This window comes from Lutra lutra, chromosome 2 (assembly GCF_902655055.1).
Source record: "Lutra lutra chromosome 2, mLutLut1.2, whole genome shotgun sequence".
NCBI classification, from domain to species: domain Eukaryota; kingdom Metazoa; phylum Chordata; class Mammalia; order Carnivora; family Mustelidae; genus Lutra; species Lutra lutra.
In genome coordinates this window covers 44,437,429-44,450,744 of record NC_062279.1, presented here as the reverse complement: position 1 = coordinate 44,450,744, position 13,316 = coordinate 44,437,429, and the positions used below count along the sequence as shown (strand labels likewise).

The 13,316-nt window shown below is 55.2% G+C and overlaps 1 protein-coding gene across 2 annotated transcripts in view; it reads left to right on the top strand.

The window, feature by feature from the left end:
• GFRA2 (GDNF family receptor alpha 2) overlaps nucleotides 1–11,737 on the top strand; it is an 85,371-nt gene extending 73,634 nt beyond the window's left edge. The window contains exons 8-9 of one of the 2 annotated variants that reach the window (XM_047717283.1): nucleotides 9,372–9,425; nucleotides 10,577–11,737. In XM_047717283.1, coding sequence (XP_047573239.1) covers nucleotides 9,372–9,425; nucleotides 10,577–10,603 — 81 coding nt within the window. In that variant the 3' untranslated portion in view covers nucleotides 10,604–11,737. Of the gene's footprint in view, nucleotides 1–9,371; nucleotides 9,426–10,306 lie in introns of both variants that reach the window. The other variant, XM_047717282.1, reaches the window with a different exon arrangement.
• Nucleotides 11,738–13,316: the final 1,579 nt, after the last annotated feature.

Sequence of the window (13,316 nt, the reverse complement as noted above, 5' to 3'; positions counted from 1 at the left end):
GAGGGGGCACAGCTTTGTAGCGGGGGCAGGCTGAGGGCCTAGAGAAGCACCACAACACCAGAGGTGGGGGTGAGATGTTAGCGAACCGGGGACCAGGGCCTGGGCTCATGAGTTCCTTCCTCTTGACTGGGACCCAAGAGGCAGGGTGGAACTGTTGGGGCTAGTTTTTTGTGCATACATTCCCTGGGCATTCACCTTACAAGCATGAAGCACCTGTCCTATCAGAGGATTGTGCTAGATGCCCTGGGGTTCAGAGAGGTGTAAGGGTTACCGTTCTAAGCCATCTGCTACTGACCAGGTATTGTGCTAGCACGTTCTCTACCTATTTCATTGCCTTTTCACACAGCGAAGTATTGGGCTTCTTGTTTTACACACAGGAAATGGCCCAGGAGGGTTAGGTAGCACACCCAAGGTCACACAGCTGGTTAGTGGTAGAATAAGATTTCAGACTTACGTCAGACTCCAGAACCCTTGATGTTCCTTTGTTTGTCCATATGTCCGTCCATCGATCCACCTAGCATGTGTTATGTATGCGTTGTGTACAGGACTAATGGGAGAGGCAAGGGAGGCATTGATGAATGAAAAGGACACAGTCCTGGGTTTTGTGGCCCTTATGGTCTCGTCAGGGGTCGAACAAATCAGTGAGCATTGGCCATGGACTGTGGTCAGTGCCACAACAGGGGACACAGGTGGCACCATGAGGGCATGTCATACGGCTCCCCACTCAGCCGTTCTCCCGGCTGCTGACTGCTCTCAGGCCTTCATGCCAGTGGCTGCAGTGGATTCTTTGCTTAGGAGGTTGGTTCCAGTCAGAACACACACACTCACACATATATCACTTATGCTCACACAACACACACACATATACATACTCACGGACACTCAAACAACACACCCACACACTCACACACACACACACACACACACACACATTCTCAGACACTTAACTTGCACATACACGTTCTCTCCCACATACTCATACACACATATATGCTTTCTCTCTCTCTTTCTCTCTCTCTTTCACACACACACACACACACACACACACACACCCCCCACTAGGGCAGAGTGTACAAGAGGACCTCGTGCAGAATATCAGGGCAGAAGAAGGACATCAGTGAGCTTGAGGGTGGTGGGGTATAGTGGGGGAGTTGGGTCCTGAGTTGCCCTTCCTTACAAAGGAGCAGTCCTGCCTGGTGAGGCAGGTCTGGAGGACAGGTGTATAGACGTGGGATGGTAGCTGACAGTGTCGTACTATGAACTTGAAATGTGCTAAGTGAGCAAACCTCAGGTGTCCTCACGATAAAAAGGGAAAGAGAAGGCAAATGGTAAAGATGTGAAGTGATGGTTATGTTGATTGGCTTGTAGTAATTATTTCCCAATATGTGTATACGTATCTTTCCCAGTATGTGTATACGGTCATCGGGTTGTACACTTTAAATATATATGGTTTTTTTTTTAAAGATTTTATTTATTAGACAGACAGAGATCATAAGTAGGCAGAGGCAGGCAGAGAGAGAGGAAGGGAAGCAGGCTCCCTGCTGAGCGAAGAGCCGGATGCGGGACTCGATCCCAGCACCCTGGGACCATGACCTGAGCCGAAGGCAGGGGCTTTAACCCACTGAGCCACTCAGGTGCCCCTTAAATATATATGGTTTTTGATGGTCAGTCATAACCTCAGTAAAGCTGAAAACCCCCCAGTGCCAGGATGAGGACTTGATCAGGACACGGCCCTGGGGGAGGCGTTCCGGTGCCCTGGGACCCGTTGAACCACAGGAGCAGGAGCGGGTGCCTGTCCTCCTTGGGAAGCCCAACCCGCTTCCCTCCTGGTGGGTTCCTCTGTGCTGTAACAGCTGACCTTCAAATACCCGCGTGTGGGACTCAACCTGGGCCCTTCCGTGCCCTGCGGCCCTCCACGAGGTCACCCCTCTGGATCTGCGCTGCGGGGTTCATGTCACCCTTGGGCAGCTCCTAATTACACTAGCTATGCTCCAGTGGCTGCAGGCGGGGGCTCAGGGGCCTGCCCCAGAAGTCCCAGCTCAATTTCATGCTAGAACGGAGGCGGGCAGATCCCTGGTCAGGGCTGGGCCCCCGTCACATGATCAGATACCACCTTGGCCCGTGATGCCCATGTCCGTCGGGGCACTGTCAGCCTCCCTGAGCCCCTCGGGGCTGGCTTCCACGGGGAGATGCTGACTCAGCAGGTGGCTGCTGACCTTTCCCAGGATGTTTGCTGTGACTCACCGTAGGTATGGAGGAGCTCAAGGCCTGTTAGGTGTTAAGGATGTTGGGGGTGGGGGGGGGCTGGGCAGGGGAAGCTGACTGGTTGGGGGGGCACCCCAGGCCTGGTCCCTGTAACTGCCCACTCACAGTCCAGTGACTAAGTCACTGTGGGCAGGACAGCAGAGAATGGGCGTTCCAGGAGGAAAGGAAGAGATGCAGACCCTCAGGGTGGGGTGGGGGATACTAACCATCACCCCTGGTTCCTTCTCATGGAGCCTGAAGGAGGAGGGCCCTGTTTCTGCTTGTCTTCAGTGAGCACCTACTGCTGTGGGCCAGATGCTGGGAGGGCAGAGTGAATAACCCCCTCCCTGCCCTCCTTCCGGTTGGAGGCTGGTGTGGGTGGTTTGTCCCCTCCCCTGCTCATGCCCTCTCCCTCAGCTCTGCTGGCTTGGAAAGGCTCCATGGTGGCCTCTGTGGGGGCTTTGAGGATGACAGCCACCCATAGCTACAGAAGGGGGTCCCTGTGTGAGGGCGGCAGAGGCAGAGGCCAGGGTGTGTGGCACACACCCCCTGGAGAGGGAGAGGCAAGGTCACTTTACCTGTTTCCATCTTCCTTCCCATCAACAGGCGCAGGCCCTTGGGGAAGCCTTAGGGACCCCCTTCACTGACAGAGATGGCAGCCAGTTGGGGACCCACATAAGTGATTGGATGTTATAAGTGATCTGGTCCTCAGAAGGACCAGAGGGCCTTCTGAGATCTCCTTCTCAAACCCCAAAGGATGGCAGCTGGGGGAGGACAGTGACTTGTCCAGAGCCCCCTGCCTGCAGCTCCTGGACAGTGTCCCCTGGCTGTACTGTGTGGGTTCTGCCTCCAGATCGGCTCCCCAGAGGGCTTTCCCATGGCGTGGGGTGGGGTCTACAGCCCATAGAGCTCTTGTCCATGTCAGGGTGCCACTGAGCAAAAACATGGGTGTCCCCAGAGGAGCCAGGAGCTAGGAGGCCCCCAACTTGGCCCTGTATCTACGTGTCCTGGATGCTGTTTTGAGTCCTATTCTCATATGCTTCCCCTCCTGGCTGTGGCCCCATTCCAGGCAGCCCTGCCAGCCTAGAACTCTCTAGAACTTGGAGAATGCATGGCAGGATCCACAAAATGGTTCCTCCCTGTCCCTTCTGGCCTTGCCTCTATGTGTGCTTCCACACACCCCTGTGCGAGTTCCCTCCTTGATCTGAAGCCCAGCCAGCCTGTCCCCTGGGGTCAGCCTGAGGACTGTGGTGAGCAAGATGCCGGCCCGTGCACTTGCCAGTCCCTTGCAGTGAAATGCCTACTTTGATTCGCCTTTTGGGGTGTTCCCCCGACTCTGCTCCTACCTCGCTTCCCTTGAGCCCCTCTTATGATGTGTTCTGCTCCCTCTCCCGGGTACGCGTCCCTGAGGGACAGAGGCTGCCTCTCACCTTCTCTGTTGCCTTGCATACCCCAGCGCTCAGTGCGTGGTGCTGAGCAGGTGCTCCAGAGAGGCTGAGGGAAAGAACCCAGCGTCCCCAGTTTGTGGGGCTTAGTGGAACTTCCCGCTCTCCATTCTAGAACAGGCTCTGTGTGCTTTCTTGCTTGCAGGCCACTCTGTCTACCTAACTTCCTCACGGCGGCTGTCTGTGTGCCTGCCATGAGGGTAGGGAGGTAAAGCAGTCTTTCTGTTGAGGACCTGTGAAGAGTGTCCAGAAGCCTCTTCTGTCACGTGATGGGGCCTGGACCAGGGTGGTGCTGTGCGGATGGGGGAGGCGGGGAGATTGGCCACGGGCTCTGGCTTTCTCTGCTCACGGTTTGTTTCTAGTGTCCTTGGTGTTCCCTGTGGTTTTCTCTGGGCCAGTTTGCAGGGACCCACGAGATCCCCTGGAGTCTCACCTTTCCTGGGGCTGGAGGGCCCTGGCAACAAAGTCTCCTCTGATCTTTTTGTCTCTTCCAGCCAGTTTTTGCTCTTACTCTTGGTATCTCCCATCACATGTGGGGGCGTTAGAAATGTATTTGGAGGGGGTGACCCAAGCCCCCCTCACTACACACTTACAAGGGCCTCAGCAGCCCATAGACGCTTTTGTCTCCTCATGCTGTCAGGATGGACCTCTCAGCCAGTGCCCAGCTCTGCGGGCATCAGAGTGGGAGGACTGAGAGGTCTGGCCGTGGTCCGACAGTTCCGATGTGCAAATACAGCTCGTTTCCAAGCTTTGAAAGACTTGAATGCATTCCTGCTTTTCTTCCCTTGCTCTGACTCCCTTGGAGTCATTTATTTATTTGTCCGTCAGGACCTTTATTCACTTATTCAACATGGATCCTCACTGTGTGTTACTCTGATCCAGGCTCCGAGGCTGCCCAGCTCACTGGGCCAGGGCCTTGGTTCCACACTGTAGGATGGGTATGAGGCCTGCTCAGATAATTGGGGGAGGAGGCCATTGGCACACCAGGAAGGCTGATGAAGGGACGTGGGATCCAGAGGAGGGAGGGCTGCTCTGGACTGGGAGTGGAAGCAGAGGACTCACGGGCCGAGTTCACCCCGCTGCTAGGCCTGGAAGAGCAGGGAGGGCTGAGTGTGTTGGAGTGGAGTTGGGGTGGAGTGGATGAGGGCGTTCAGGCGGAGGGGCACATGGGAGCAAGGGCACGCGGTCCACATAGCGCAGGATGGGGCCAGTAAGGAATCTGTCCTGTTACCTGTTGGATAAATCAAGCTTTATTGGCACACAGCCGCACTCCATTATTTTTTCATGTGCTATGGGCAGAGCTGCCTAAAATACTCATGAACCTTTGCAGAAAATGTTTGCTTGCCTCCTGGTCCGAAGGAACTGCAGGCCCTGGTTTGGGGGAGAACACCAGGTACTTAGATGGGAAGGATGGGTGGGAAGACAATCTTATGATCAAGCTTCAGTGGGGAGTGTGGAGGGAGCTCTGAGGGCCTTTGACTGGGGAGTGTGGTGGGGGGAGGATGAGCTCTGTGGTCTGAGACTTCCGCCTGGGACCGCAGGTAGATATTGGTTGGTAAGGGGGAGACACCTGTGGACCTGTTTGATTTTTGTCAGCATTGATAGTCATAGGCAAGATGGTAGGGCTAGATGGGGGGGGTGGTGAGGAGTGGAGGGGAAGAGGCATGAGTTACCAGGGGGGCCTATCAAAGGGGAGGTGGCCAAGGACACTGAGATCTGGGACCGGGGCCAGGAACAGAAGCAGGGGATGCAGTGATCCTATGGATGCAACACTGGACTTGGTCCCCGGCACCTAGGCCAGACTGGCAGGGCCCTGGGACTGCCAGACCGAGCTCTGGAAGTGGGGGCAGAGGTGGGCAGGGAGAAAGAGAAAGACAGTAATTCCTTCCAGCTGCTTGAGAAAAACCCCTCTGGGAGAAATTTCTAGAAGGATCAGCTTTGCCTTTGATGCCATTCTCCCTCTGTGTCTGAGCCCCTTCCCCCACTCCAGTCCCCCAGTGCTACCTGCTGCTCTCATCCTTCTGGAGGCAACCCACGCTACAGCCAAGGGTACAAAGGCTCTGCCCCTTGCCGTCCTTGCAGCCCAAAGCTATGCCCTTTGGGACACAGTAGCCCCACAGCCCCTGAGCTGGCCTTGAGGAGAGAAAAGGCTCAGAGATGGAGCGGGGGCAGGGCAGGGGTTGAAGCAACTCACCTCTGTTCCCCTAAACTTGTTCCATAGGAGTCCAAGAAAACTGGGTGAGGTGGGTGTCACGGGCAGCCTTGGTGGAGCCCAGCCTCAGAAGGCAGCCTGTAGCCTGGCAGATTCGGGGAGGGAGCAGCCTCTCCTGCTCCCCTTTCCTGAGCTGGCCCTGAGGTGACTTGTGTGGATGTTTATTTCTCTCACTAGGTCGTGAGCGGCGCTGTGAGTCATTCATCTTTGAAACCCCTTGCGGGTTCCGTGGGGGAAAGTTAATGATGGGCAAGAGAGGCAGTGGATCTGAGCCACCGGTCGTTTGGCCATTACGTAGAGGAACCTTCTCTCTGCGCCTCGCCCACGGGCTGCTTTCAGAGAAGGTCAGCTGATGGGCAAGCCCCCGCATGGCTCTGTGTGGCCAGGGCTGGGTGAGGGTCTCAGGGTGGCCCCTGGGGAGATTGCTGCAGCCTTCAGCATCCTCTCTGTGTCTGCTGAAAGTCAGGTGCTCCTGGCCAGCCCCTGTGTTTTGCTTCTCCAGTCTTTAGGTAGGGCAGGGGTAGCCCCAGGCTCCAGCTAGCCCTGGCTCTCACCTCCTGGCCCCATCCTGGGCCAGGCCTGCCTTCCTCAGAGGCCCTGCCTTAGGACGCAGAACCAAGCTTGGCTCAGCCTCATGCCTTGTGGGATTAAGGAGCCCTTATGCCGGTGCGGGGTCTTGCTGGGCCGTGTGCCCTGTCTCATGTAATCGTCACCATGGGTCAGCGAGGTGCATTGGTCTCGCCCTATTTTATGGATGGCGAAATTGATGTCACAGGAGATGAAGTGACTTGCCTGGGTCACCAGATGAACACAACTTGAGTCTGGGCCTCTGGCCTCTCAGGCTCTTCCTTCCTCGGATCCGGGAGTCGTCCTGTGGGGATGAACACCAAGGATTAGGACCCTTTGGCTTAACAGGGAAAGGCTGGATGGGTCTGTGAGGACAAAAGTCTGTGAGCCAGATCTCCGAGCACCCGAAGGAAGTACTCGAGGACAGCAGGAGGAAGCCCCAGATGTCACCCTCGTGTTCAGTACACGTTCAGTTCAGTGCGTGGCCGGCGGCCCCGGAGCCTGCTGGACTGACTTGTCATTGATTCAGAAGGACCTAGGTCCATGCTGTGGATGATGGATGCCCAGTGGGTGATGGGGGGCAGGCCTAGGGGTCCTAGCCCTGGTCTTCACACCAAAGTCCTTGTGGCTCCTGCCAGGGGCTCCCCTGGGGTTGGATTGCCTGGGGGCTGGCCCGGGGAGCTGTGCCCCTTTCTCCTGTTAATGTGGGTGTGAGGAGAGGATGGAGACATTTCCTGGGCAGCTTCCTCTCCTCCTCTGTTACCCTCCTCCTCCTCTGCTGCACCCTCCCTTCCTCTCCATTCAGTGCCTCTGTTACCCTGTCCCGTCCGTTCTGCTTCTTCCACCTGCTTCTCCCTGTCCCCCACTCCCCTGCCCCATTCCCTGCTGTCTGTGCTCCTTGGCTGCTCCTCGATACTCTCTTCCTCTCTCCCTGACTTCTTTCCCTTCTGCTCCTCCCCCACTGCGTTTTCCTCAAATATTTAGGCCCAGCCCCCTCTCCTCTCTGCTTTTAAGAGGAGCTTGTGGTGTCCACTCATTCTGAGGGGAAGCCCAGCCATAGGCCAACGGCTGGCTGCAGGGTGTCATTCAGATCTCACCTCCTCCCCTTGGGCTGAGCCTGTGGTGTCCCCATGCTCCTTTGTTTGCCAGGTAACCTGGGGTGCTGCCCTCCAGAGCCAGTGGGGGCCGCACCTGTGCCAAGGACCCTGAGAGCTGGTATCCCATTGCAGAAGCCTCAGAGGTCACTTAGTTCACTTGTTTTCTCAAACCTTATTATTATTATTTTTTGAAGCAGTATTTTTTAAGATCGGTTTTGCACGTAACTCCAATGCATAACACCAAAACAGAGTTAGTTTGGTTGGCGTGGGGGTGAGGACGCGGATCCTGACTGACTGATTTTACGCAGGTTGCATAGTGAGTGACACTGGGGGAGGGGAGGCACCGGAAGAGGACTTGTGCTGGAGGGGACAGAGGCCTGCCAGACCACCGAACCAGTGACAGCAGGAAAGAACACAGGGCATTGGGGGGTGGGGGGAGCTGGGCCACGTGGCACAAAATGCCACAGGTGCTTCGAGTTGCTCAAGGGGGGTTCCTGAGGCAGATTGCTGAAGAGGAGGCCATTTGGATGGAAGACTGCACAGCTCCTAGGCAGGATGGGCAGGCTCTGTCCCTCAGTGGCCTCCCACCGCCCTGGCTGGAGCTCCGCTAGGTGGGGGTGGTAGAATCCAGTCCTTGGGTTCCGAAGAGCCCCACAAAGGTGGGGGCCTTGGCCGGGCTGGATCTTGGCAGCTGAAGTCACCGGCACTGTAGTCTTGAATGAGATCTTCCTGGGTCAGGTCCCCGGTTCCTTTCTTTTCCTGCTCATCGTCACCGTGCTCATGTCTCCACTGTTGGTAGAGACTTTGATTTTGGCTGGGCTCTGTGTGACAGCTGGGGTCCTGTTTAGCTGACCAGATGCCCTGGGTGGTAGATTGCCTGTGATGTTTAAGGGATTATTGATACTTCTGGCCAAGAGCAGCAATTTAGGAATAATTTCTTGGGCTTCCCAGTGCTTTTGGTGGCCAGAGCTTCTCCGCAAGGGCCTTGGGAACCAAGCTGTTCGAAGCCAGGGTAGAAACACCATGTCCCCCAGCTGGTTCCCATGGATCATTATGATGACGGTAACAAAGGATGGTTACTCCTGCACACTCTCCTGTCCTGCATCCAAGCGGTTATGCCAGGAGCAGAGAATCCTGGAATCATCAGCAAACCAGCCTTCCTTTCTCATTCCTTGCCTTGGCCGCTGAGCTCCCCCCGGGCCGCACATCTGTTTAGGGTGGAATGGCCAACACATGGCCCTGTGGCTCATGTCTTCCTTACCTGCACCAGTGGCAGACATCATTAATCAATTACAGTTCTGTTTCCCACAAGCCCAGACAAGGGCTCATGATCTTCTTGGAGTTGGCACTTGGATCCCCGTTCTGCTCTATGACATTCATTCATTGATTCATCCTTTCATGCATCTAGGAGAGCATTCACTGAGCTGGGGTGATGAGCCAGACACTGCCCAATGCAAGGAAAAGAAGCCATGGTCCCTGCCTCGTCAAAGAGCTCTGAGTATAGTTGACAGACATGCAAATGGTTTATTAATACCTAATGCCTTAAGTTGGGGAGCAGAGTTAGGAATCTCTTCTCCAGGAGCCCAGGGGAGACAGGACCTAAGTGTTGATGGTGTGAAAAAAGGCATAAGGGTCTTTTTGCTGCTTGGGATTCAGCTGGTATCTCCTCACACACCCTGTGCTTAATGATGCCAACAGTGGACGGCAAAGCCATATGTTATTTGGTCTTGTTCAAGTCCTGGGACAAAGCTCGGCCAGAGAGCCAGCTCTGGTGGCCTGTCCTTACTAGCACCTTCTCTTCCACAGGAACAGGGGCTGAAGGCCAATAACTCCAAAGAGTTAAGCATGTGCTTCACAGAGGTGAGTGAGGGACAGAGTGGGGGATGGGCGCGGGGACCAGAAGCGGGTGGGGTGTTTCCCAGGTGAGTCTCAGACTCACTTGCATAGGCCCGGCTAGTTGAGCTCTTGGTCTAGGCTGGGGTGGGCACTCACTGCTGGGGGTGCAGGCATGGCTACAGAGGGGCCCTTGGCTGTCTCCTTGGGTGAGACACAAGCAGCTGCTCTGAGCAGAGGCCCTCTCAAGCCCTCCTGACTCTTTAGGACATGTGTCTGCATCTGCTCTCTGCTGGTTTTGTGATACTGAAGAGCTAGAGAGGTAAGGAAGCTTCAGCTTCTAGAGGAGGGGAGAGCTCGGACAGAGATAGGCAGGGAAGCTTCAAGGAGCAGAGGGATTCAAAGAAATTTAGGATCAGGAAGAACAGAGCTTCCCCACCTCTCCCTTCCCCTTTCTACTCTCCACTCCCCTCTCCTCCTCTCTCCCCTGCCCTCCTACTCCCCTCTCCTCCCCTCCTTCCTCTCTCCTCCATTCCCTCTCCTCTCCTCTCCAGGGTGCTTGTGGACCTTGGGAACTTCTTGAGATCTTAGTACTATACCCCCTTCTCTCTGGTTCATAGACCTCTGCCTCACTTGGCAACATGAGCCCATTTTCTTGGGGACTGCTGGCACTGCTGCCCTGGCTCCTGGAGCCCAGGGTTCAGGTCAGCTCCGTGGAAGCCTGGCTCCGTCTCCAGGCAAGCACAAAGCAGGGCCCCTGGGTGGACCCGGGAGAGCAGGAGATCGAGGACTCTACTTCTTGAGTCCTTTTCTTTGCCTGACCCCAGACCTGCTGACTCATTTGGTTTTCTGTCCTCTGTTGTGTCTTTGCTTCTGTCCCCCCACCCCTCCCATGTGCCTGACTGTAGCTCACGACCAATATCATCCCAGGGAGTAACAAGGTGATCAAACCTAACTCAGGCCCCTGCAGAGCCACACCGTCGGCTGCCTTGACCGCTGTCTCCTTCCTGATGCTGAAGCTGGCCTTGTAGGCTCTGGGAATCAAGTCGGGAGATTTCTGGAAACTACACAGATGAGAACACCCACCAGGCAAAATGGAAACACACACAGACACATACACACACACCTTGCAAAGAAATGTTTTCCCCCACCTTGTCTCTGAACCTGTCTCCTCCCAGGTTTCTTCTCTGGAGAAGTTTTTCTAAACCAAACAGACAAGCAGGTGGGCAGCCTGAGAGCTGGCCCAGAGGTCCCTCGGCAGGGGAAACCCAGCGCTGAGGAAGGGCGTGGGGGTCTAGAAATGCCCTTCACTTTCTCCTGGTGTTTTCTTCTCTGGATCCTGCTGACGTAAGAGACCAAGACGACACCCCTGCAGCCCAAGGGACTCATGGCTGTGCTGATACGAACTGGGAGCAGGGTGGCGGCCCTTCTCCAGCTACCCACTCCGGGGACCTGCGGGGGGCCTGGCAGAGGGTGTCGGGGGGTGGGGCAGCGAAGCTGGCCGCTGGGGGTCCTACCGGGTCCCTTGGTACCCTCACTGGGCTTCGAGGATGGAGTTGATTTCACCCTCTCTGTCTGCGGGGTGAGTGGATCTGCATCTGACCTGGGAACCCCCAGCAAGGCCTGGGGAGGGCATGGCACTGGGCTCCCCGATGTGACCTGGAGGGGGGTGGCCAGGGCCAGCTCTGGGGGGCTTGGGAACTCAGCCCTCCTGGGACATCTCCTGGGGCAGAGGGAGGAAAGCTTGGGCACCAGCTCAAGGCTGCTGCTTCCTCCTCCGTGGCAGGAATTTTGAAATCAAAGAGAAATGATCCTTTGTTGGCTCTTTTGGTTTCTTGTGGGTCCATTTGGTGGGTTTCTCCCTCCTCCCCCACCCTAGGGAGAGGGGGCCCTGAGAGGGGCAGAGAAGAGCACGGTGGGACACCTGCCCGCCCCATGCTCTGGTGGCTGCAGCTCTCTCCTCCTCTCGGCTCCCTCTTTCTCTTTTCCACGTTCTCTCCTCATTTCCCAGACGAACGCCAACTCTATGTACATAACACGCCTCCTTTCTCAACATATATGTATATACACATCCATATACATATATTGTGTGGTTTCCCCTTTTTTTTCCTTTTTTTAAGAAGCAAAACTATGGAAATAATACCCCAACAGATGAACGAAAATGTATTATTGTAAAGTTTATTTTTTTTAATAATGTTGTCTATAATGGGGAAAAAAAAAGGAGATCGACTCCCTGTGTCTCTGCCCCTGTCGGGCTGACTGGGCTGTGGAGGGGGGGTTCCTGCTCCGTATTCATACTTAGCCAAGGCTCCAATAAACATACTAGGAAGCAGTTTGCCTTCTGCCTCACTCTGGGCGTGCCTTCTCCCCCTGTTTTGTTCTTAGCCCAGTGCCACCCCTTGGCCGCTTACCTGGGCTCTTGGCGGGCCTTGGGGAGGGTGTGTGCATGTCTGTGCATGTGCACATGTGTCTCCATCCGTCCTGTGTCTTTGGTGTGGGTGGTGGAGCTCCTTTAGGAGATCGTTTTCCACTTGGTGGATCTTGGCATACTGGCCAGGCTGAGCCTGCTGGGCCCTTCTTCACCTGTCCTCTCCTGCCTCCCTTTATCAGTCAGTGCCAATGTGCTTTGGCCCCAGCCTTGAAGAGAAAGAAAGCAGTGGTGGGGATGGAGGGCCAGGAGACAACTTGACCTTGATGCCTTGGGTCTGTTTGGGTTTTAAGGCTGCCTGGGTGGTCCTATTAAGTGGTCCTGTTGGTGGTATCTTCCCACTGGGACTCCTGGCTTATGAAGGGTATGTGATTGTGAAGGCCGGGTCCGGCCTTCTGGGTCAGCCACCTCTGGCCTTACTCTGGGTCGAGGTGGCCGTGAAGTTTACTTGGGAATCCATGTTCTTTGTGAAGAGCGAAGACTGGTTAACTTAAAAAGCTTTGGGGGGAGAAGGCTCACAGAATCAGTGGAAGGTGGGGGTACCAGGGGAGCCTAGGGCAGGAACCAAAGGAAATCTGGAGGGATAGAAGGCATGATCTGTGGGGTCAGCATGCTGCTGCCTTTGGGATGAAGGGTCACCAAGTGTCGCCCAACTGGCTGCACTGGGGCCTTGTGCCCACCTCCTGCTGCACTTTGGTGGGAGAGGAGAATATGTCATGTCTGGCATTCCTAGTGTGATATAAGCTCTTGGCTTGCATAACGAAGGAGAGGAAATCTCCCGAAATGAAACGGAGGCGCCATGAAAGGAGGAAGGGTTGTGGGGCAGCTTTACTCTGCCTGAAAACCTCTCCCTTTCCAGGTATCTCATAGCTGAAATTTTACTATTAAATATTCATTCCTGTGGTTGGGATGATTCCTGTTCTCCGTGATCCTCTCAAAATATGTAAATAAAACTAGGAAGAGCAAAAATGCTACTACCTTAATGGTAAGTAGGTTAATGGTCTGAATGAATCTCAGTTAACATTTAGACATTTGGACCTAGACATTGAGATTGGGTTTGGGGGACAGTTCAGTGAAGGGGAGCAGGAACAGAATCAGGGGAAATGACATGGTAGGGGCTCCAGAGATAGAGCTGAGATTATTTTAGGGTTATTCTGGGGAGAGTCAGCTACATGAAGTGTAGGCTCACTGTGCCTTTATCCCAGTCAGCATAGTCTGTACAGTGTGCTTTGTCACTGTCCCTGGGGGATTCTGGGTCTGGGGCACGCATCAGTCTGCAATGAGGCCCCAGGACCTTGTCAGGACTGAGACCACATAGGAACGCTTTTCCCCACCCTGGAGAAGCTTCCAGCCTGGGACAGATTTGCTCAGCCAAGAACCCAGACATCTGCCTCCTGCCTGGCTCACGCCGGGCTGCCCTCCTCTAACGTAGCTGGGAGCACTCAGACTGGGCTGCAAGCCCAGTGGAGACTTGTAATGGCGGTGGATCC